The sequence below is a fragment of the Anser cygnoides genome, chromosome 2 (assembly GCF_040182565.1).
Source record: "Anser cygnoides isolate HZ-2024a breed goose chromosome 2, Taihu_goose_T2T_genome, whole genome shotgun sequence".
In the NCBI taxonomy this organism is placed as follows: Eukaryota; Metazoa; Chordata; class Aves; order Anseriformes; family Anatidae; genus Anser; species Anser cygnoides.
The window spans coordinates 7769916-7794233 of NC_089874.1; the positions used below are offsets into that span (position 1 = coordinate 7769916).

General features: G+C 39.9%; 1 protein-coding gene across 3 annotated transcripts in view; it reads left to right on the forward strand.

Annotated features, from left to right (window-relative positions):
- Window positions 1–24318, forward strand: part of ACTR3B (actin related protein 3B) — a 35736-nt gene that overhangs the window by 5762 nt on the left and 5656 nt on the right. For 2 of the 3 annotated variants that reach the window (XM_013198206.3, XM_048062424.2), the window contains exons 1-9: window positions 3355–3546; window positions 11019–11074; window positions 12878–13002; window positions 13989–14099; window positions 15838–15933; window positions 16089–16196; window positions 17581–17724; window positions 18318–18491; window positions 21183–21275. In XM_013198206.3, coding sequence (XP_013053660.2) covers window positions 3503–3546; window positions 11019–11074; window positions 12878–13002; window positions 13989–14099; window positions 15838–15933; window positions 16089–16196; window positions 17581–17724; window positions 18318–18491; window positions 21183–21275 — 951 coding nt within the window. In that variant the 5' untranslated portion in view covers window positions 3355–3502. Of the gene's footprint in view, window positions 1–3354; window positions 3547–11018; window positions 11075–12877; window positions 13003–13988; window positions 14100–15837; window positions 15934–16088; window positions 16197–17580; window positions 17725–18317; window positions 18492–21182; window positions 21276–24318 lie in introns of those variants that run through there. The other variant, XM_048062425.2, reaches the window with a different exon arrangement.

The window sequence follows — 24318 nt, forward strand, 5'->3', positions numbered from 1 at the left end:
GCTGATGGTGCTCTCTCACCCTTACGTTACTTGATTCAAGATACCACAGACATAGCTGTGGGGTGCAGGAGAAAGTTCTTGGGGGGCCTCTGTGCAGGTTTCCACTAAAAAAGTAGTGATGGGGTCAACACAACTATCCCTTCAACTAGAATTCATCACAAACATATAGCCTGAAGGAAAGCTGTTCAGGCAATGTGAACTTAAGCGCTAGCAGTGTCATCCTTTAGATCCTAGGTCTTATCAGTACCACCATGTTAGCCTAGTGCTTTTACAGATCAGATCAGCAGTGAAGAAGAGCTGACTTAAGCTGATCTCAAGCAGGGGGAGAGGTTATGTAAGCAAAGAAAATCTTATTTGTAGCTTCGTTTATTTGAGGGTAGGCAAACACAATTAGTTAACTTGTTAATTAATTTGGCAGTGTCCCTGGACTCTGAGCTTTTGCATGCATTTTGTTTAGGAACCCTGTCTCCTCCTGGCAGATTGCATATGTAACTGAAGCTGGGTTTCCATTACCCCTTCTCCAAAATAGCAATGTGATATATCTGGATATGACACTATCAGCTTTTAAGATGCATGATTTAGAACACAATGTGCAGTTCATCTTAATAACACAAAGCTAGTGCAAGTGCATCAAAACCATCCTCCTCTTCCACACTGACTTTTCATAGCTGAGCTCAGGCTCACTATTTCAGTTATCTGACAAGTTTCTTGAGGGCTGCCCTGTTGCTGTTGAATTAGTCTCACAGGAGTTAAGGGTTATCAAAACTTCAACACCTTCTACTTCTTTAGATTACCTTCTTTATTGTAAACATAGAGTAGCATCAACACTTTAAAATAAAAATCCTAAAATAAAAAACAACCATTTGCTGCCTACGCAGTTCTCCCTTTGAGAATGAAATGAAAGAATGGCAGATATTAGCCACATCACTTAACACGTTCCTCAAAGGCATTTGGATGCTGTGGTGAAAAAGGGTGTAGTCAAACTGATCTAAAGGATCTTCAGTCGTGTAACTCATGGTAGGCTCTACAGATATTAAAATTGAGACCACTTAAGTTTCTTGGATGTCTTATTTCCCTTTCAGTATAGCTTAAACTTGGCACAAACTGTTGTGGCTTATATTGTGCAAAAGGTGGAAGGACACAACGATCCCTGTTGGCTAAAAGCATGAAACTACAAATAATAATGGCGGTGTTCTGAGAGGAAGCTATGACATACTTCAAATGATGAAGAAGAATCTATCATTCACTAAGCTATATAGATCAGGCGTCTCCTCCTTCTTCCTCTACCTGAGGAATTACTTACCATTATTTTCATTTAAATAGTCATTAGCTAGTTGAGTTCTAATGCATCACCCGGACAGATGAATGTTCTCACATTTGTCATTGCTGCTGGATAAGATCACTAGCTGATGTATGTTATCATAGTTTTATGGCACAGTTTTTGTTCCAGGTTCTCCATGGACTTGTCTCTGTGTTTCCTAGGCTATGGACAGATGTCCTCTTCTGGATCCAGCTGGAACAGCTCAAGATGTTACTGTGCTTTACCCCTCCCCTCAGTTCTGCTAACAAAGCAATTTGTTTGAGTGCTCCCTCACCCACTTCAGGCACAAGCAACTGAGTTAGCTCATAGCACCTATTCAGACTGTTTGAACTATCTCAGCTGGTTTTGCTTGAAGTGGGTTAGGGAGCACACCAGCAAACAGCTGGGAGAGCTAGGGGGTAGTAATCAATGCCCCAGGGACCACGATAAACAGCTTGAGAAGAGAACAGCAGGGCACAAATGTTTCAAACCTCTGCAGCTGTTTGCAAATTGAATTTCTACACGCAGGCTGCATGTGAGCCATGGCAACGCCTCTCTTTCCAGATGAGGCTTTCTCCTCAGCCATCACAGCTAGAACCTTCTTAACAAGAACAATAAAAATTAAAAATTAAAAAAGTGAAATTAAAAATGGTAAGAAAGTTTAGAGATGTGCCCAGATAGCATACGAGCGCGTATTCTCCGAGCATAGCATATTGTGCAACAGCATGAGAGGGAAACTTTTGGCCAAGGAAGACAAAGTATATTCTTTCTTTTATCTGTTGGATCTCAAAGCAGTGCCTTTTATGTGCTGTTCAGATTTGACTGTCCTGAAGAGGAGGCAGATGATTTTCATCCAGCTTGAATCCCCAGTTCCAGAGCCTACTTACTAGAGCCTGCCTGTTAGCTATTTCAACACACTGATAAGGGAGCCCTTCCAACAAACAAATTGGGCTGGCTTCCACTCCACTCTGTTATCTTCCAAAATTTCCACAGGGACTGGAGTGAGCAAATATGTTCAAGCGAGTGCGCTCGGTTTGGGTAAATGGCTGAACAACCCCCTAGGGCGTCTGCACAGTCTACAGCTATTGCACCAAAGACGGCATTTCTGAGGACCACGGGATGCATTTCATTCACAGTTTTACGGACAACCTGTGTCTGTACGAGCTTCTGTGTAGCGATGTGAGGCTGGAACAGGGCGGTAGGAAGCAACACCCTCATGATTAACAAACTTGTCCTTGAGGTGAACGCTTGGGTCGAGGCATCTGCAGGGCCTATTTCTGGCATGCACACACAGTATGACCATGGCTGAGTCATGTATGAGAAGGCATTATCATATATGTAAATAGGGTGTCAACAACTTTGCAGGTGATGTTTGTTGCAGCCTATTTTTTTTTTTTTCAAGCATCGTTGAGACCTGTGTCTGAATTTACTGCCTTCTGGGCCTGCTTATGGCCAACGGAGAGGATTTGCGGGCTGTGCCACAGCCACCTGCACCCAGAGAAACCCAGCTTTGTGTTTTTACAACTGGCTGATAAATGGTGGTGTTTTTCCGGGGGCAAACCCCACCATCACTGAAACGTTAACCACGAGGCAAGTCTTGCTTGGAAGGGCAGCAGCATCTGTGATGCTCGCTGAGGGGCGGCGAACCCTTTCTTTCTCTTCCTTCCTTCATTCCCCCACTTTGTGGCCATGTTTGAAAGAAGCTTTTTAATCTGATGAACTCAGTCAGCGCGGACTTGCTGAGGTGAAGGGGCGCCCCTCGGAAAGCTGGGAGATAAGCACAACACCCCTCAGAAATCACCACGGCATCAAGCCCTGAAAGAAAACCACAGCCCTTCTGACACGCATTGCCCGTGACAAGCTCCTCCACCCCTCTCTGGAGCCTGTAACAACGCGACGAAGCTCCGGGACGGACCCCACGGGGGCACCGGGCTGCCCCTCCAGCAGCCCCTCCGCCCTCACCTAAGATGGCCGCCCGCGAGCGGCGGAGGCGGGCGGGGGCCGCGCCGTGTGGTGGCGGCGGGCGGCGCATGCGACCCGGGGGCGGCGCTGCCGGGCGGCTGCATGGTGCCGGCCGCCGCTCCGCCGCCCATGCAGTGAGGCCGAGCCGGGCCGGCCCGGGGGGAGCCGGCGGCGGCGGCCCGGGTGGTGGCGGCGGCGGCGGCGGCGGTGGTGTAGGACCCGCGTTGCCGGCTCCCCAGCATGGCGAGCTACCTGCCCCCCTGCGTGATAGACGGAGGCACCGGGTGAGTGCGGGGAGCTCGGGGGGGGGATTGGTGCTGCCGGTCCCTGTGTGGGTACGTGGGAGATGGGGTCTGTGCCGGGGGGGGGGGGGGCGCGGCGGGGCGTCCTTTTCCCTCTCCGGGTCTGGCTTTCCTTTGTCACCAGCCGGGCTCATGCTGTGTGTCCCGGTCCCCTCTATCCGCTGCGGGCCCCTTTGCTGCTGGGCAGGCCGCTGCTTCCCCCCGCCGGGTGCCCTCTTCATCCTCTTCTTCCTCCTTCTCATCTTCCTCCTCTCCTTCCTCCTCCTCCTGACCTTCCTCCCCTCTGGCAGCCGCAGCAGGGCAGGCCGTGTCGCCCCCGGGGATGCTCCGTCTCCCTGTGCCCGTTTCTCCTCATGAATCCAATTTCCATTCACATTCACTGACTTTAAACGATCATAGGGCTAAAACGCTAAAAACACGGGTGGTGTTTCGAGTGGCTGCGTGCTGAGAGAAGCCCTGTGCTTGTCTTGCTTGGGAGTTGCACACCAGGGGTGACCGTGGGCCAGGTGAGGTGTACTTGCTGCGCTCTGGCATCTCCCTTGCACTCAGCGGCTGGACCACGGTGGCCTTGATGGGTTGTATCTGATCGTACCTCTAGGAGTGTACGTCTCCTCGAGCCTTTTGGGGTATTGCCTTCAGCCAGCGGAGAGAGGAAAGCCACCTGTATCATATTAGCGGTGTTTCTTGGTGTGAGGTCATCCCTTCTTAGCCCTTGTCAAGTCAACGTGAGATGTACTCTACGTTTAGCCAAGCCACGAGTTTTGTAATTCTCAGTGCTCCAAGGACTCAAATGAATGTAAATTGCAGAAGCTGTGCTGAGGAGGCATTTCTCTTCTCAGAGGAACAGGTCTTACCTACCTGTCTGTGGCTAGAGAAGACCAGTCATCATCAAGTTGGTTGTGCCTTGGGAGTGGGAAGTGTCAGAGGGAGCGGTAATGAAGAAGGTACTGGATATGTAATGTGCTCTTGCTAATCTCTTTCCTTTGGCCCAGCAGTTACGGAGAGCTTTCGGGAGGAGAGGAGACACCGGTCCATGAGTAACTGTTCAGCCAATAACTTCACCTGTCAGGCTGTGGCTCAGGGTCACTCATTGCCTTAATTTATTACGATAATAGACCTTCCTTCTGCAGGGAGCTTGCTGCACTATCTTAATTTATGTAATGCTTGGAATTTACCTTTAAGATTTCCAAAACTGAGCCATCATATTAAGAAAAAAAAAAAAAGAGATAACCAGAGGAAGCACATTACATTGACATGGTGTCACCTTATCTTCTTCTGAAAAAGGGTTTTGTATTTTGAAGTATGTCTTTATTAAACTGTGACAAAATTTTAAGAAGTCTCTTGTCCTGTCTCTGTTTATACCTTATATTAGAAGAAATCAGTTCAGTCTTCTCAGTGGAGAATACTGGGGTCCGTAGCTGAAAACTTTGGGAGTAGAATAAGAATGGGTTTCATCTTGCACCTGATTCTGCGTGTGCATTAGCTACTCCTTGGTAGTTCCCCAGGTTCAATCTATTTATTTGCTGAAGATGCTTTAAGTATCTGTTCTGCACAGAGCTGTTGGTGTTACAGGAGTATTGATTCGCAGTTTTGAAGAGATTTCCTGGAAAGCGAGGGGAACTCTAAGTGAATCCTTTACAAAAGCTACAGTATAAACTACAGAATTCAGAAAATGCACAAAATACATCAGTGTCTTTCAGGAGACCTCCTTTGCTCTAAGTTTGTGAAGTGATTCCATTCCTTCACTAGCAGTAGATATTACTGACCAAGAGTTGTACAAAATAAATAAGGACAGAAAATAGCTTACTGCGTGCCTGCAGAAAAATAATAATTGAAGTGGAGTTTCTGAAATCTATTTAGTGCTTGCATGGCAAAAGTTGTTGGATGTGTGTGTGCTTGTATATCAGTTTGTTTCAGAAAGGGTTCAGATATCCCCCAAGTGGACTTTTAATTTCCATGCCTCCAAACAGGCTTAATTCATGAGACAACGTGGTGTCTCTTCTGATGGGACTTTTGCTTGGCTTTGCTGCACAGCACCTACATGTTGAAGAGCTTTTAGCAATGAGGTTACTAAATCTGAAATAAATAATCTTCCAGCACGAGAAGAAATATTCCGAACAAAAGCAGCCAGAAGAAGTAGCTTGACTCACTGATACAGTCTCTGGAATTTTCCTCTGTGTGGGTTGAAAACCTTCTTATTGTTAGAGTGAATCTACTTTGGGCTACAAGCTTCAAACAATTCATTCAAATTATGCATGAAAAGGCTTTCAGATGAAACATTTGGAAGAGCATAGCGGAAATGAAAAGGTATATGCAGACGCGCTGTGGAACGTTACGTATATAAAATACACTTTTCTACTTCTGTGTCTGGTATTGAATGAGGTGCTTTGTCTGGGGACTAATCCCTGTTCTTTTCGTGTAAGTGGATTTAAGAAGTTTGTGAAAAGACTCTTTCTGTTGTTGTTTTGTGCACAAGAAGCCTGGGTGAATTTACTGTTTTTAGCAGCAATAGGCCTCGGTCCTGCACAACGCTGGAGTTCCTCAAAAAAGCAGCAATGGGTGTATAGGAAATAGGTACAGGGTTTTAGTGAGAAACTTACTGTCATAGCAACAGGTTAGCATTCCTGTATTAGGCAGATGACTTTTTCTTTATGAATGAAAAGAGAACCATTTATGACAAATGTTTGCAGAGCGCAGTAACAATTCATTGGATATGATTGCTCTTTTCCATTAGTATTTGCAAATGACTTGTCCAATTTTGATGCGCTACGTCTTCATTTTCTTTGCGTGAGGTTTTTCTGGCGGTCGGGTTACGTGTTGCTATCAGTCTTTTTGTGGAGAAGGGCACGCTATTTTTAGTTTGTTAGGACTCCCAGGCCTTTCTGATGTTGCTGTTTTAAGTAGCTTTAAACTTCATGACTGGTTTTAACAACTGGCATTTAGTGGTGGGACGTCAGCGTGCTGGTAGGTGGGTGCGCAAAACAGAGGTGGCTCAAAATACTTCTCTTCATTGTGTGTATTTGCAGACACTGAGGAATACTTCTATTTTGGGTTTATTTTATTCGAGTCATTTCATTTTTATTTTAGTAAGGAAAACTTATTTTGGCAGCGCATTAGTGATCAGCTTAGAGGTAACTGCTTGATTTCTGGGTGGAGTGAGCTGAACTTGTCTAAAAATTGGGGGCATGTTGTGTATTTGTTTATTTATTTTTAATTTTTTGTATGTGTGTTGTTGCTGGGCTATTAGAGATAACATCTTCCAATGTTCCAGCTACATTTTTCACCCCCCCTATTATATGTTTCTGGTGAGAAATGGGTTGCTCTATGCAAGTATTACCTCTACCCTTTACACGTGAGACTTTCAAACAGCCATTTTTCTAATTGCTGCTCTGGGTCTAAGGAGCATGGGTTAATTAGCTGTTGTTTCTAATCGCAGGTTTCAGTCCTGTAAAGGTCTGAATCACAGGCCCCAGTCCTGCTAGACTCTCTCAAACCTATAGCTCTGATCTGTAGTTTATTACTGTAGTGGCTGGCGGTGCTTCTTAGTAAGTCGTGCAGACATAATAGATTGGGGTTTGATATTTCCTACTTTGCATTCCTTCTTTCTTTGTTCTCCTTCCTTTGTCGTGTCCTTTTTCATTTCAGAAGTGCTTTTTCCACGTCTTGCACTGCAAGTTTCTCAGGCGCATTTGTAAGAATGAAAATGCAATCTGCTTATGGCAGGATGTCGTGACAGGTGTTCTGGAAGTAAAAACTGCTAAGTTCTAGCATCATCTGAAGTTTTCCCATTACAGAAGTTATTATTTTTTTTTCTTTACAGGACTTTCTTTAGCCCTTTTGATATTGTTCATTATTTTTTCTCTCTTCAGAGCTTGTTTATGGATGTAACACACTGCTTTTTGGTCCCAACCTGTAAAACAATAGAAATGAAGGAAATTTGAAAATGTTCACAGCTGGGCCTTGCTCTCCTGCATAGCTGTCCAGAGAAACATTGTCTTCTGTTTTGAGATGGATAAGGCAACTGTTTGAGTTTGTGGTCTTATATGCCTAAATCACGTTGTTTTTATGCTTTGGTAAGAAATTTCCCAAATATATCCCTCTTTAAAGTGGCCGAGGGGTCCATATATCTTTTACAGGTTTGGTCTATTTCTATATCTTTGCAGTCATCTTCCTGTACATTTCATTTTTCTTTGGATTTCTTTTAGTATCTCAAAAGGACCTCAGGAGGGGCAGGGGCTAGACTTACCATTCCTCATGCCAAAGCTAGTTAAACTGATTTGTGTACTAACTGATCACCTGGGAAAACAGTATATATTAAAACCCATTTCTTTTTTAATTTTTAGAAACTGTTTCAACAATACATAATTTTCAGGTGACTTTTCAAAAACTGAGTGTTTCCTTCATATCCCCTTTCATAATTTAGCTTTAATCTATTGGATCACGTTTCTCGTAATCTTTAATGAAGTCTCCAATTTGCTGCGTTTTGTAGAGTTTCCAGCAGGTTCCTATCTCACTAGCGATAAATCTGCTACTTTTAATGAAATTAAATTGACATACGCATTCCCTAAAGCTGTCTGTGTAATGTACAGATCATGAGATGTCGCATTACCATTAGTCTGCTAGGCTGTTGCCCAGGAGAAAGAAAACCATGTTTGAGATGCTTAAATATTCATCGGAGAAGGGACTGGAGAGCAGGTAACCTCCCCAACTGCTTAAGTCCAGAGCCTTTCAGGTCGATGAATATTCAAGTGATTCGTATAAAAGGGAACAAGGTCTGTAGGAGGTCCTGAAAGTGGGTCACCCAACGCTTTAATGGACTCTTGGGTTCTGCTCTGGGAGGTGGGACGTGCTCAGGTCCTGCTGGGCAGGAGAAAAGTCTGGGGCCACGTCTGCGATGCTCTGAGCGAGTGGGCTGGGTAAGAAAGGGGAGCGTTGTTTGCATCGTTTTTCTTCCTCAGTGGCTTTGAGAGTACTTTGAGTTTCCCTTTCATGTGGTTTTGTCAAAACACCTGAAATATGCCACAGACACTGGGAAGTCTCTGTGTCTTGTTTGGTCCTAAATAGATTCTTTTTTTTGGTTTGTTTTTGAACATGATTTTTTTTCCACTTCCTTCAACACGAAACTGAAAATACAGTTATTTATATAGCTCTGATATTAATCCTTCATGGATTGATGGCATGCAAAAGAAACCTTTCCGGATGATGTCTTCTGTGAGGTACGTTCTTCCAAGGGAGCTCTTTTCACTGATACTGAAAAATATCAGGGAGATTTTTCTGGAGCAGAGAAAATTCAGCTAGTGACAAAATGCTGAGCTATGGCCTGTCGGTAACTGCTGAAGTAATTCTTCTGGTGGGATCTGATCCCTATTTGGGTTATAAGGTAATGTTTTTAGAGGCTGCTGCCCCACATTGGCTCTTTGAGGGTGTTTTCTTTTTAATACCGTGATTGACTTGATGAGTTTGGCAAGCGTTTGGAAAGGGAAAAGATGGCAACCCGAACTCCCCTTTGGGCCACTGTTTAGCTTAAGAAATAAGTTTGGGTTGTATTGCAGGAACCTTTTAATTTTAATTTACACACATGCACACACATACAAATAGTATTAAAAAGTTTATATACATATTTATATACTTATACATATGTGTATATATGTATATAGCGACTTATTTTGTGTCAGTGGGGCTTGGAGGGCTGAGGTATGACTGATATTTTCATGATTTCATGAGGCTTCTGCATGATTGCCATTTCTAAGGCTTAGACGTAGGCCTTCTGAAGCCAAAAATGGTTTTCTTGGATGCCATTATGGGCATGCAAGCCAAACCCCTTTCAGAGAGACAAATGAAGAGTAAGTATCCTGTAATGCATCTTAAATCCCAGTGTAACGCCTGCTTTGTTGTTGGGTACGTTTCAACGGTATTCCCAAGGTGGCCTTCCTTCTAAAATGTGCAGAAACGAAGCAGTAATTATCAGAAGAAGAATTCTTGCTAGTAATGGCCTTCTTTACAAATCAGTCTAATTTAATGCCCTGATTATATCTTTTGAGAGCCATAGAAAGTATGCATAAACATTCTGGATTATACAGGCATATGCTTTCAGTCTAATGATGATTAAAAATACAACAAACCCTTGCCCCCAAAACACAGCCCTTGTCTTTTTAGCCTTGGGGAAAATGGCTTTTTTTTTAAGATTACTTGAAGTCTATTGAAGCTACAGCTTTGAAGAGATGTTGAAAATGTAATATTTAAATTCCAAGGTCATTGCCAATTCAGTTTTGATTTAATTTCTTTATCTAAGCAAACTGACTCTTAATGAGTGTTTTTATGCCGAATACTCCATTAAGAGAACTTTTTAATCTGTTAATGAAAAAACAACCCTCAGTTTTAGGGATGTAGTTTGCAAATATTGAGAGCAGGCTGTAGGTGAAGATCCTAAATTCACTTTAGGACCTAGGTTGTGATTTTGTGATTGGTCTTATTTAAGATTTTTGTGGCTTTAGGTTTTCAGGGCAAAACTGGGTGCGAGTAATGCTCATTCCCTCGCATCTTGCTGCTGTTGTACTTTGTATCAGTCTAATGACAATACTGGAGGAAAAGTTCAGTCTCTGGAATAATTTTTGTTTTTCTGAAACTGCTTCTGAATGTATTTGTTTATTTTAGGGATTAGAGCTATTTTTCATAGTCTGGGATGTTAATTATTTCTAGTTGCTAAAAGCCTGAGCCAGCCTGTAGCCAGTAATGTCATGCAGAGATCTTGGGTTTTGTGTCAAAATTCCTTTTCTTTTTATTTTCCTTCCCAAGTTACTTTTTTTTTTTTTTTCTTCTTTATACTTTAGTTGATAAATATATATTATATGTATAATGAGACAGACAGACAATGCTTCATACCATCTGCTGTGTTTTATGAATGCCTGCTTGCTTCTGTGTAGTATGTATATATTACCATACCATACCTGTGGCAGAGTGAGTGGTTTGTGCAAGGCATGAAAAGAAATTGTACTGGGTTGGAAACTGAAGTTCTGAACTGTGGTTTGTACTTAAGGCACACTTTCCCCCTCTCCTGTGTTTGACAGTATTAAATATGCCATATCTCACGACTGCTTCACTTACATTAGCTTTCTGAAAGGTAAGATCTCCATCTTCCTTTAATCACAGTGTGGCCTGCCCAAATTTTGTCACAGCTGGTGAACAGGATGGAGGAAGTAAGAGCTGAGCGCACAGATTTCACGGTTCTGAAAATCCACGTCCGAAATCTCTGGAAAAGCTGAAAGTGTCTAAAAAATAGCACCTAGAATATTTACGCCTTCCGAGTTTTCTTTGCAGCAGGTTTACACCTCAAAGCATAACGTAGAAAATACAGACTTGGTATGTGCATGTTTGGCCTTCAGTCTGAGAGATGTTGTGAATTTTTGCTTGTGCATCTAATGCATCTAGTGACCTTTTGATCATTCTTTTCCCAGGTACACCAAACTTGGCTATGCAGGGAATACAGAACCTCAGTTCATTATTCCATCATGTGAGTAGTTTTTTATTTTTGTCCCTCCAGTACTCAGTGCGCACTGCTTATTACTAAGCACATCGGTGAGTACATGGCTTGCTTTCCAACTCCCAGCGTGGCCTTCGTAGTCTCTTGTCCATCTGGGAAGTGATATTCACCGTGTTAGCATCGTTGGCTGGAGTGTAGCTAAACAGAACTTGTTGTTTGCAGTTAGCTACCACTGTTGCTCATTAAATCAGCTCTTGGTTGCTATGACAAACATGAAGAGACCTCCAGTCCTATTTCCTTTTTATCTCCATTCTTATTCTGCCAGGACTCTTGAGTAGACAGAATGCAACTCACCTCCTGTCTACCTGACACCATGGTTACTGCCTGGATAATCTGGGGAAGGCTTCCCATCAAATTAAGTACTGAAGTGCAGGTGGCGTCTGCCTTATTTACGTTTGTCTGGGGCTTCAGAGAGTTCAATAGTCAAAAAAAAGACTAGATAATGGTCATTTTTAGTGGGTAAATATAAACCAAATGTTGTTACCCATTTGTTTTATTGAGCAGAATTACTATTGTAATTTGTTTTCTATGTTAAAATTGTTTAAATTAAAATGTTACACATTTTCAGTGTTCTTGATTTTAATCGTAGTCTTAAAAGTTCCTCTCAAATGTTACATATTTGTATAGATGGTAGCACTGACTACGTATTTAGTTTCCTAATGGCACTTACCGTCTCATAGTTAATCTCCAATTACACTAAACACTGTCTTTACTTTTTGTGAACTTCATCAGTTAACTCCTTACTAAAGCGTCTAGCCTGTCTTTTGAATACTCACAGTAGAAGGTATAAAGATAAAAAAAAATAAAAAGAGGGTAATCAGGCTGTCAAAGAGTCTTCTAGACTACTGGTTATAGTCTAACCGTTGTAAGTATTGTTTAAAAAAAAATCTAACAAAAATTTCTAATGTAATTTTTTTTTGTAAAAATTTAAATGTCTTATGTTAAAGATGTGGGATAGCAGGTGTTTCCCATGAATTTGTTTTAAATACTGTTACATAAAACTGAGATAATGTGTGGAGGCTTGAACGTGTTTCTGAAGGAATTGTTTGCTTCTCGGTAATTTTTGGTCCTGGTACTGCTTGGTGTGTTTGTGGATGATGCCTGTCTACTGTGCGTTTTCTACTCTGTGTGATTAAATAAGCAGTGTTTTACAGTACTTCATTCCATTTTTATTTATAGCTTGCCCCAGATTTTTTTTTGCTGTCTCATCTTCGTGCCTATAGCAGCCATCTAATAATTTTAGTGATAGTTGCAGGCTGATAATGGGACACATGAGAGTCTCCAAAGATTTCTTTGTAGCACTGCAAATCGATTTCTCCCCTCCCTGCTTCCTTGTTCTCACCGATGGGGATAATGACTCCAATACTTATTTCTGAAGTACATAGCTTTTCTTCTCCTGTGCTCTTTTTCTTAATTCTCAGAGTCGAAACTGAGAAGATCACGTCACTTGCTGACTTAAAGAGTATTTTTTGGTGGAGTGTTGTACTTGTGCAAGTCTAGTGACTGCTGTAGGCCATAACAAAATGCATTTTTCGAGATTTCTTCTGAGTTATCATTGACTTTAACGAGAGAGATGACCAAAATCCTACCTGAGAGCGTGCTGAGAATGAATTCTGCTTTATTGGTTTGTTAGTAGATATAATTTCTGCTTTCTGGCAACTTTCTATATTCCAATTTTTATTCCTGGTAAAGAAATCTTAATTAAAATATGCATATCAATTTTATTTTTAGCTATTTTAATTTTGCTTCAATTGGTTTTGATTTTATTTTAAGGTATTGCAATCCGAGAATCAGCCAAAGTAGGTGACCAGGCTCAGAGGAGGGTAATGAAAGGTGTTGATGATCTGGACTTTTTCATAGGAGATGAAGCCATAGATAAACCTACCTATGCTACAAAGGTAAGAAAATATTCAGTATTTTTTTCAGAAGGTTTCTCAAATTTTCACTTTTTTATTACTAAGTGTTGTCCTAGAGCTTCTTGATAGCTATTTAACAAACACATTGGCTTTCTTGTAAAATATTTTTGTGGCATTTTAACAACTGCATAAGGTTTGTTGGCCTTGCCTCTTTTAAATGTCTGTTTTACTAGTGCTGCCCTGTGTGATTGGTGCTTGATGACTTTTGTAAATATCCACTGTACAGTGCAGTTGTTCAGTTTTCAAAATGGTTCGCTATTAAAATAGTCATAAACACTGAATATTTAAATTCTTGCTGAAAGTGTCTCCTTTTAATGTGGTGTATGAATTGGGGAACGTGTTGGATACTTTTGCTTCAGGGAATGTCACAATTGCTTTGTGGAAGGCTGTCTTCAGTGTGGCTTCTGTGTGAATCATATTTTCCATATCCTACTAGAGGACTTGTTGTACTTACAAGATGTTAACAGCTTATGAATTATGTGGAAAAAATCATATTTTATACATCCTACTGTATTACTTAAATGTCATCTGTGTTCTTAACATTGAACAAAATGTAAACATATCAGAATGTATGTTGAAAAAGGTATTGCCTGTATGGTCTTTATTTCTTTTTATAGATTGGCAGACATATTGAATATGAGTATAATTTTCAACTTTCTAAATGATAAAATTGATACAAAAAGAAATTGAAATACAGTGCTGCTACAAAACAATAGTGGGATTAAACACAGTCTGGCTTGCAGTCCTGCTACATAAAATTGCAATTAGAATTACCTGAGGGTACAAGATAACTTGGAAGTAGTTAACTCTAAATTAAAGTGAAAATAGAGGATTTGATAATGTGACCATGAGATGAGATGTTTTAATTCTTGCAGAACATGTAAGGCTTTGTGGGCTTCCAGTGTTGCTATTTTTGGTTTTGTTTATTCTCATATGGTCTAGAAGGTTGACGTGTTTTCTTGCTTCAGTGGCCTATACGACATGGTATTGTTGAAGACTGGGACCTCATGGAGAGATTCATGGAGCAGGTCATTTTTAAATACCTACGAGCTGAACCTGAAGATCACTATTTTTTAATGGTGAGTTATTGAGACTGGGGAAAGAAAACATTTTTGGAAGGAAAACAACATTTTTCCAAGAATATGTTTGTAAGAGGAAAAGTAAATAATATTCCAAGCACAAGCTTCCAGTATTCCAATTCCAAGCTGTGTTAGAGGATTTTTCTCTGTATGTCTTACATTTCTTCATCAACTGGAAAAAATATCTGTGAAAGTGCATCAGAACCAAATTCTGTTCATTTTGTGATGTAGGCTACTGAAGGTTGGATTTTGTTTTTGAAAGGCTTTAGTTGCTTTATTTAAACTGAATTTTATTTGAAATTAGTGGCTGAGTTTACAACGTAGTAGAGGATATTCTTGCTTAGTAGAGCACCATATGTTAGTGGTAAAGCACAAATGTATGAAAATTTCTCTTAAAGATCAAATTAGGATACTAGTTTTTAACAAGTAGTTTGCAAATTTGACTTTAAAAATTATTCTTTATATTCATTTGCCCTTATGCCTAGTTTATCTCCAGATTTTTCATTTTCATTTCCTTTAAAAGAGCTCTTTGTTGGTTCTAGTTTGGACGTGACTTAGAATCATGGAATCATCTATGTTGGAAAAGGCCTTCAAGATCACCAAGTCCAACCTTCAGCCTGGCCTACTGAGGTCCATCCCTAAACTATGTTCTTTAGTGCCATGTCCACACATCTCTTAAATACCTTCAGGGGTGGGGACTCGACTGCTTCCCTAGGTATCTTATGTTAGAGTAGTTTAACAAAAATTCCACCTCCTGCTAACTCTATGGTATCTCTCCCCGCCTGGCTAAAACTGAGTGTAGGCCACATGCAGCCATCCCATTTCCCCAGCGTGTCTTATTTTGTAGCACCAAGCAAGTGTGGCAGTGTCTCAGCTCACAGTTGCTCAGTGCACTTCATGAACATGGAGGTCTTCCTCTGAAGCCTGACTTCATCACGTTGTGCTCCTTGATCTGGGTTATGCTGCGTACACTATAGATCTAAAAATTCAGCAGTGCAGCAACAAACTTATATTTTGCATCCTCAAGATCCAATGCCATTTCGAGGCTAGCTGAATGAATGGTGCTAGTGGCTTTAATCTTGTTGATTTTTAAACATTTAGTAGTTTGCACAGATTGAGTGAAAGTGTATTTGTAAAAAACTGTGGTATGGATGTGATTGCTTACGCTATATGGTTGTGTGTAAGAAGAAATCTTTGCTTATGTGGAATCCTGCAAAATATTTCTAGCATTCCATCCTTTTCCAGGTAGGAATATCTGGGACATGAGGAACCTTCTTCAAAGATAGTCTGCGCATAGTATATATGATTAAACTTTTCTCCTTTGTTTAAGCATTGAGTACTGTGTTTTTTCCTCTGAGTAGTCCTTCTGAAATCAGCTGTGCTACTCTAACACATCACTCTCCTTTTCTTTGTGAACATTTGGGTGTTGAAATCATGCCACTCTATCTAACCGCAGTGAGACAGTATGGTACAAAACAACATTTCTTGTAACATGATTGTTACTTTCGTTTGAAAACTTAATTTAAATCATCTGTTGTGGAAGATAACCTCCTTGCTGCACTTCCCAAATTGTATGAATTCTGTATTTTTAGCTTTGGAGCTTGTTTGAGACTTTTGAGTTCATTAAGAATTTTAAAAGTTTATTAGCATACTGAGCTAGTCATTACATTAACTGTTAGGACACTATTGAGGAGCTTTTTCAATCTTTTCCTTTTCCTTTTTTTTTTTTTTTTTCCAGACAGAACCTCCACTGAATACACCTGAAAACAGAGAGTATCTTGCAGAAATCATGTTTGAATCATTTAACATACCAGGACTTTACATTGCTGTTCAGGTGAACAAAGTGAATATATACTTCTAAAGTACAGTATAGCTGCAGTATGTATAGTCTTCCATACGCACATGTCTATAATGCTTGAAACATTACTTTCTGAGATTGTAAATGAGCACATTCTGCCTGCCGCTAAATGTGTACTGTTTCTCATATAGGCAGTGTTGGCCTTAGCTGCTTCTTGGACATCACGACAAGTTGGAGAACGTACGTTGACTGGAATCGTCATTGACAGTGGTGACGGGGTGACCCATGTGATTCCTGTGGTATGTAGCAGGGTGCATTTTGAAAACATCGGTTGTTTGGACAAGCATACGGTTTATTTTCTATAGATTAAAATAAGAACTGTCAAAGTAAACTTTGTTTAAAAAATTTTAGAGTTGCTTGGTTGTTTGGGACTTTTTTCCTCCATATGGAGGTTTGGCAAAATTTGTGTTTTATTATGTGGCTTTATTTATTATTTATGGGATTATTTTAGCTGTCCAGGCTGCGTGAAGACCACAGTAAGGAATCGTTAGGCCATCTTTTGAAGAATATTTTTATGTAACTCCTTGTCTTGCATTATTGTGATGCCTCAGTTCTGTTCAGTATTAATGCATATCACTGGGTCAAATCTCCTGCATGCCTAGCATGCTTCTTGTGAGACATCCAAACTTTTTTTTGATGTCCTGCACTTTGTGTTGTAGACCTGGTGTCTGCTTTTCATGTGCTTTTTTTTTTTTTTTTTGTATTTTGGAAATTAGTGAACTCTGATTCTATGGAAGCAACTGCAAGCTTGTACAAATGCATGTTCATATATATGTGGTTGATTTCAGATGGCTTAATTCTGTTAGGATGTTAAAAATACCCAATTATCTGTGCATTACTAACATCTGCTCTATTGATGACAGTGTATTTCTGAAGCATATAGTGTGCTTGAATGATCAGTTATTTTAGAAATGAAAGTTTGAGTCCTGTTAATTTCTTGCATTTTGGTATTAATCTGGTTATGTCACTACTGTCTTCAACTGGGAAATATTAGGAAAAAACCACAACAAAACACATTAAACATATGAAGTTCTGAAGAAATGTATGTAAAAGGCAAGATAAGAAATAGGGTCGGCTCAGCAATACCAGTGTTCTCAGTCAATACATCCTGGGAAAAAAATCAACAAATAGATTTCTTGTTTTCATTGTACTTATTGTTAGATATTTCTTCATTTGATTTTTTTTCTGATCATTTTAATAAATTTATACTTTTTCCTATTTGTTCTTCACTCTGACACAGGTCATGAGCAGTCTATTCATATTACATTATCTTTTCAGATTATGCCTGAAAAAAATAATCTGACCAGAATTCGGGTTGTAATGTGTGCAAGGTGTTTTTTGTCTACCACTTGTGTGTTTCAGTGTCTGTTATCTAGTTAGTATCTGCTTATATGTTGTAATCAAGTTTTTTTAAATAAAAATATCCACCTCGCAGGGGGTTGCTTGTACCTTCTTATAGTCATTTTAAAGTTTCAAAGATTTTACTTTTTGATTAAAAATCAAAATAAAGCATTATAGAAATGAGTGATAGTTTTGCTGTTTATTGTTGGTATTCCACATTGTATGAGTATGCCTAAACGTATTTTTTTCTGTTGTTGTTTTTCTCCCTCTCCTCCCACATAGGCAGAAGGCTATGTAATTGGAAGTTGCATCAAACATATTCCTATTGCAGGTAGAGATATCACTTACTTTATTCAGCAGCTCCTAAGGGAGAGGGAAGTAGGAATTCCTCCTGAACAATCTCTGGAGACAGCAAAAGCCATAAAGGTACACCCTTCTTTATCTCATAATAAATATATAAATAAAATTCCTTGAACTAATTTTTTGGCTTTAACAAGTTGCCGGTGGCTCACTTAAAAACGCAAATACAGGCACTGTGTTGTAATTACACAAGCTTCTGCTGGTTTGTCCCATCAAGTGCAGGGGAAGGAGAAGAAGGAAATCTTCATGCTAGACTCTTTGGTAGAGTTGAGTATGTTCTGCAGATTAAATCAGCATTTTAAGCTTGAGATTTGTTTAAAATTTGCTTTTTAATTTAATAAATATGCCAGTAGGCTGATTGTATGGGTCTGATCTTGCCATGAAAGCTTGTCATTGAATTTCCCTGTTGTCTCACACCTAGTGCTTGTGGCATTTTCATTTTGAGACAGACTAATCTAGATGAGTTGGTGTGGAATTTTATTGAATGTGTGTTGTCTTGGATGGTTGAGGCTTCAGCATTCATTTGTGTACAAACATCTGTTGAACAGCCCCATCTGTAAGAACAGTTGCATCTTTTTGTTTTTCTGTTTGCGATACTCTGTAATTCAATAATGGAATAATTATTTTGTCAAATTCTAATGCATGGTATTTCTTAACAGGAAAAATACTGTTACATTTGTCCTGACATAGTGAAAGAATTTGCTAAATACGATGGAGATCCACGAAAATGGATCAAACAGTATACTGGCATCAACGCAATCAACAAAAACAAGTTTGTTATAGATGTAGGTTATGAAAGGTTCCTTGGGCCTGAAATTTTTTTTCATCCTGAGGTAAGAGTAGGTACTAATAGTATTAAGTTACAGTCACTTTATTGTGTAAATAAAGTGCTGGGGGGAGGGAGTTACAATGATTTTTGATGCGAGTGCGCCATCACGTGGAAGTGAGGAATCAGTAAGTCTCCTAACTCAAGCCTTGTAGTCTCAGGTAACATAAGCACAGAAAAACATGAGCACAGTGGGTAATTATTTTTTGTGTCCCATATTACATTTAAACCCTCGTATTTCGTTTCTTTAAAGGCAATCTAAAATTGAGAAGGAAGTTTTTGAATTCTCAGATGATATGTAGTATTTTTATTCTTTCTTTAAGCACAGGTTTAAACTAGTATGCTTTTATGCTGTGTATTTGGTTATGTTGCCAGTCCTTTTGGGCACTGCTCTGCATGGTAGCATTCCACTGATAATATTTTAAGTCTTGGACACTGACTTTTTTGTCCTTTCTGTTGATACTCAGTCAATTTATAAAGCATATATGCTAAATTTCTCCCTGAGGAAGTCCACTGAAATCTGTTGCTGTGGTAATAAGCAACACGTACGATTTTGGGAAACATTTACAGTACCTAGTCTGTCTGGTTTTTGGTAGTTCAGTCTGAGTGAACGTCAGGATGTTGTGATATCCTGGGAGAAGATAGAATCGATTTTTAATATGTTATAGCACGGCAGAGTATGTCCTCTCAATTCAGCTTATTGCAGTCTGTAAAACTATTAAAAATTTAATCAAGTCCATATTAACACTGAAGTTTCTTCTTGTCTACCCTCTTCGTATTGTAAGGGCATTTGAAAATCTCATTCTCTCACCTTTTGTCTAAATTCCAGCCTTAATCTGTTTGCGGTCAATTTATAGGCATCTAATCTTATGTTACCATTAAACCTTCAGGCTAAATAGTTTCTCCTGCCTGCTGTTTGCCCATGTGATTCTTATAGAATCACATTTCAGACGTTGTTTTAATAGTCTCTCTTTCCATAGTCCTACAAAGACTGTTAGGAGTAGGATAAAGGACTAATTTCCATTTTCTTCATTTCTTAATAGTTTCTTGGCTCTGTATTGAAAAGAAAATTGAACTGACTTTCTAGACAAGAAAAACACAGTAGATGATACGTACTGCATCCAAAAAGAATTTCTCGCTGGACTTCATTAACCCCTCACTTCAGAGGGTATCACGTTAGCTTGGTAAAGCTACCTTTGGTAAAGCCATCTTGTCATCTTATCCTATTTTCAGTTTATCTCTGTCTAAAAGATTTCAGAAAAAGTTTTGTAATTCTCCTGAAGTCAGGCTTTGGGGTTTGTAGTAATTCAGATTATTTCTCTACTTTTAAAATAAGTACTTAAGTATTTTACTTGTCATTCTCTAGCCATATGGTATTCGCTATGAGATGTAATTTCACAAATCGGTTCTCTGGTCCCCTTTCTGGGAGCACGTTACGCTCTGCTTTGGATACCATAACTCTAATTTCTACATGTCCCTTCTGCCCTGCTCTTTTATCAGTATACTTACTGGAGAGGTCAGGAGAAGATTTCTGGCTGTAGTTCATTCATTTGAGAACTCTCCATGTGAAGCAACACCATTTCTTTCATTATTCTCTTTTAATTTGTATCTTAATGTTCTAACTTCTTGCATGATTAATTCTTACAGTGGAAATTAGCTTGACTTCTTGGGGATTTTTCACATCATTCTTATGGCTCTTGATCTCCAAGCCAATTTCATTTGCTAATTTCTCTTTCAGTTCAATGTATACTTTATGTTTTGGCTTTTTGTTATTCATCCAGTTAGATACTTCATCTCGCTTAGGATATAAATCCGTAATAGTTTCTGCACCTTTGGGAGAGTCTTAAAATTATATAATAACATATCCTAAAATAATATCTATTTCTCAATAATTCAAATTACTCAAAAATTTATCTCTGAAAGGGCAAAACCTAGGCTACAACCTTTTTTTTGTTTTTAAAGCATGTGTTAAATTAACAAATGGAAAATGGCCAGTAGTCCAAGATTATTTGCTAGCATTAGCAACTCTGACTTTCTAGTATTTATAAATGCAGACATTATGTTAGCACTGTACTGATATTTGTATTGATGGGGCTTCCACCCAGAACCTAGAATGTTTATGTCTGTTTGAGTATAGGAGACTTTTCTGTGCTTGGGGAGGGGAAAAAAAAAAATACAACAACAACAACAACAAAATCACCAGCCCCTCCCTCTCCCCCTCCAAAAAAGCCTCAGACAAAAAACCCTCAGATTTCTTTGTGGGAATTTAACATGTGTGTCTTAGTAGGGTTGAAATCTTTTGCGTAGAACATTCTGATTTGCGCACTGATGTATTTGATTTCTATTAAAAGGAAAGACGTGACTTCACAGTAACAGCCTATTTAATATTGCAGGAGAACTCAAACTCACGTCACATGCAGTAGTAGGCTCCTAGTGCATAGATTTTGAACAGTGAATTTATGAACAAGGAAGAGAATCGGAATTTCTCTACAAGGGAAATAAGAATTCCTTTTTTGGTGTAGAAGTGGGCTTGATATAATGTAGAATACTTGGTGAACAGGAGTAATATTGGCTTTTATTTCCCCCATCTCCCTTAAAAGTGCTATTGCAAAATTGCTCTATAGTCTCACTTCTGTCTTTTTGCTTCTTTGTTCTTCTTGGAAGGAAAAAATACAATGTCTGTTCTGTTTGATTCTAGTTTGCTAATCCTGATTTTATGGAATCCATTTCGGATGTAGTCGATGAAGTTATACAGAATTGTCCCATTGATGTCCGGCGTCCATTATATAAGGTATGACCTTTCTGTTATAAGATTAACTTTAATTTGATAGCTAAAGATCAACGTCATCATCATGAGGCATTTATATATGGTATGCATAGCTACAATTTCCCCCAATATGACAAATGTGAACTTTGAATAGAAATAAAGACAAATAGGGTGTTGCTTCTGAATGAGGAGTGCTTGGTATTCGCTGCTTTTACTTTTGAAAGAAGGATTACCTATAATAATAGTGGCTTGATACGTAGGTAAGTATTGTCCCCAAGGAACTCTATTTGTATCTGACATTTGCAATATAAATTCTTGTGCATAAAGGTTTTAGCCCATTTGAAGGGACCTCATGGTCTTCCCTTTGCATAGTTTTATATATAGATTTTTTCATAATCTTAACATGCATATGTTCACTGTCTGCAGTTTTAGCCAGGTGTTGAACCCATTGTTAAAGTACATGAAGATCTGAATTCTTTTAGGAGACAATGATTAAGCCTGCTTAAACTTGTCTAGGGGTGTAGTCCAGAGAGTTCTTTCAGTCACTGCTCCCTTAAGAAATGAAAAGGAAGGTATTGACAGGCATAGCCTGTGGCAAGCTCTCTTGCTGTATTGGCAGCAGACCCTATGCTTCCTAGTTGCTTTCTGCTTGTGCAGCAGCAGTGCTCTTTTGGAAATAACAGCCTAAAGTGAGAGTGTGGAGAGGTTTGCTTTCTCAGGTAGAAGGCAGTAGTTTTTGTCTCCTGTTAGAATGAGCGTTACCCCATCTAGAACAAGACATACTGATTCAGAGCAAATCTGGAGCAGGTTGAAAGAGGAAGTTCAGCTACTTTCCAAGCTCAGATGTAAAGTGACTTTTGTAGTACTTCAGTAGCTTCAGGCTTAGGTATGCTGCAGAAAGTTTTAGGAAGTGCTTAATGCCTGTCTTTCGGGTCTGTGTTTTTCTCCTGCAAGACCAAAGTTTCCGTAGAGAAGCTTCTTTGCTTGCTAGGGTAGGGATTAGTAGTGACTTCTGGAAAGTGGTATTCAAAGGTTGAGGTTAGTTACTCTTTCTGCACCATAATCATCAGGCAAATAATTACTGACAAGCCAAGAGAAAGTTGGGATGTTTTTTTTTTTTTTGCCACTTTCTGTTTTTCATTATACTTCCGTAATTAAAACAATGTTACACAATTGCCTACTGAATGTAAATCAATGTCAGTAGTTACTAATACTTACCATCTCATTTAAGCAAGGTCATTGCAAAGGGAAGAACATCTCTATTGTCATCTGTTAAAACTGTGTAGGTGCAGAAATCCATTCATATTTTCTCTTAATTTGTGTGGTTTGTCAATTCCAGTTGCCCACACTGCTGCTTGGTGGCCAGCTAAGGCCCTGTGCTGTGGTGCTGGGCTTCCACTGAATATATTTGGATGCTTCATCAGTGTTCAGGCAGAAATTATCTGCAAGTGCCTTCTCACAAATTACATGTGGTATGTAGCCTTTGAAGAATTACTTGCAACCCATCTTTTGATGTCCTATCATGTTTCTCTCAGGTTTTATTGCCAGTATCCCTGTTTCCTGATCTTACCAACATCTCTCTTAGGAGGCCAGTTATCTCACCTTATGTCGAGGTTTGGAGCAGCAGGACCTTTACAAGGCTGTTGTTTGGCCAATTCCTGTAGCTGTTCAATAAATAGCACATGGTAGCATTCTTTCACACATTGTGCAAATGAAGCACGTTCATTCTTTTAAATTGTATAATGGTTACTAGTGACACTTTTTTTAATTCCTGTGATTACACCATCTTAATGTGTTTGCTTGGAAACATTGTTTTATATTCAAAGAATCACAGAATGGTTTGGGTTGGAAGGGACCTTAAAGATCATCTAATCCTACCCCCCTGGCCATGGGCAGGGTCACCTTCCACCCACTCAAAGCCCTATCCAACCTGGCCCTGGGTACTGCCAGGGATGGGGCATCCACAACTTCTTTGGGCAACCTGTGCCAGTGTCTCACCACCCACATAGTAAAGAAAACTATGTCACTTTTATTTCGTACTCTATTTCATCTTCCTTTTTCCCCATCCAGAGTCTCTCCCCGGATACTTCCAGAGTTTTGACAGTAACAGGTGATGAGAACAGTTATTGACAGGTCTGAGGTCCGTGCCTTCTGACAGTAGGAGGGATGCAAGTGCAAGGTCATTGGTCATCCCCATGATTTTCTTCATTTTCTGCTGTGGTTTTGGCACAAATGTATGGATGAAAGACTTTAAGATAAAAATGATGTCTGACAGAGCATTCACCTGGTTTCAGAAATATCTCTGGAAGGTTCTAGCCAAGTAAGTTTAAATATTCAGGATTCAATTCAGGGTGGATCGAGTTCTGGTATCCTTGGCCTCAGACTTTTTAAGCTAGCTTTTCGAACAGGAATCAATGCATGAGGAAGGAGCTGTAGCATGTTGGAGATTGTGGGCTTTTGTTGTGGGTGGATCATCCAGGTTTTCGGTGGAAATGGAGGAGGTGGGACAGAACTTTAAGGATGCTCGTTCTTTTCCCTAGAGATGACTTTTGGTTGGGTGTGCAACTAATGTAGGAAATTGTCAATTTGAGCTTGCTGCTGCAATTGAGATTTGGCGTACGCTTGTTTTGTTGGCAGTCTTTCAGAAGGTTAAACCATTGAATACCCAGCTTGTAATGACCCATTGTCGAAACCTGGACAGATCCGGAGTTAGGGAAGCTAATCAGGGGTAAATACCTCTCTCATTCCACCTCTAACTTCAGTTACTTTTACACGCTTTGTGTGAGAGCAGCTTCCCATACGCTGCTTGGTGTGTAGATGGCGCTGTCAGACCGCTGTGTGGTGTGCGAGCTGCAGGCAGAAATGCTGGCTGTGATGGTTCCCAGCTTGTTTGCCTTATCAACTCTGTCCTTACCTTTCCCCTCTGCAACTGTAGGTGTCCTCGTGCAGAAGACTAGGTAGGGTACAACTGACTTCTGCTGATCTGTGCTTTAGCAAAATGATGTTTGTTGTTAATCACTAATGCAGAGGGGGGTCACTGGGGGGGAGTTAAGGCCGGAGGCATTGC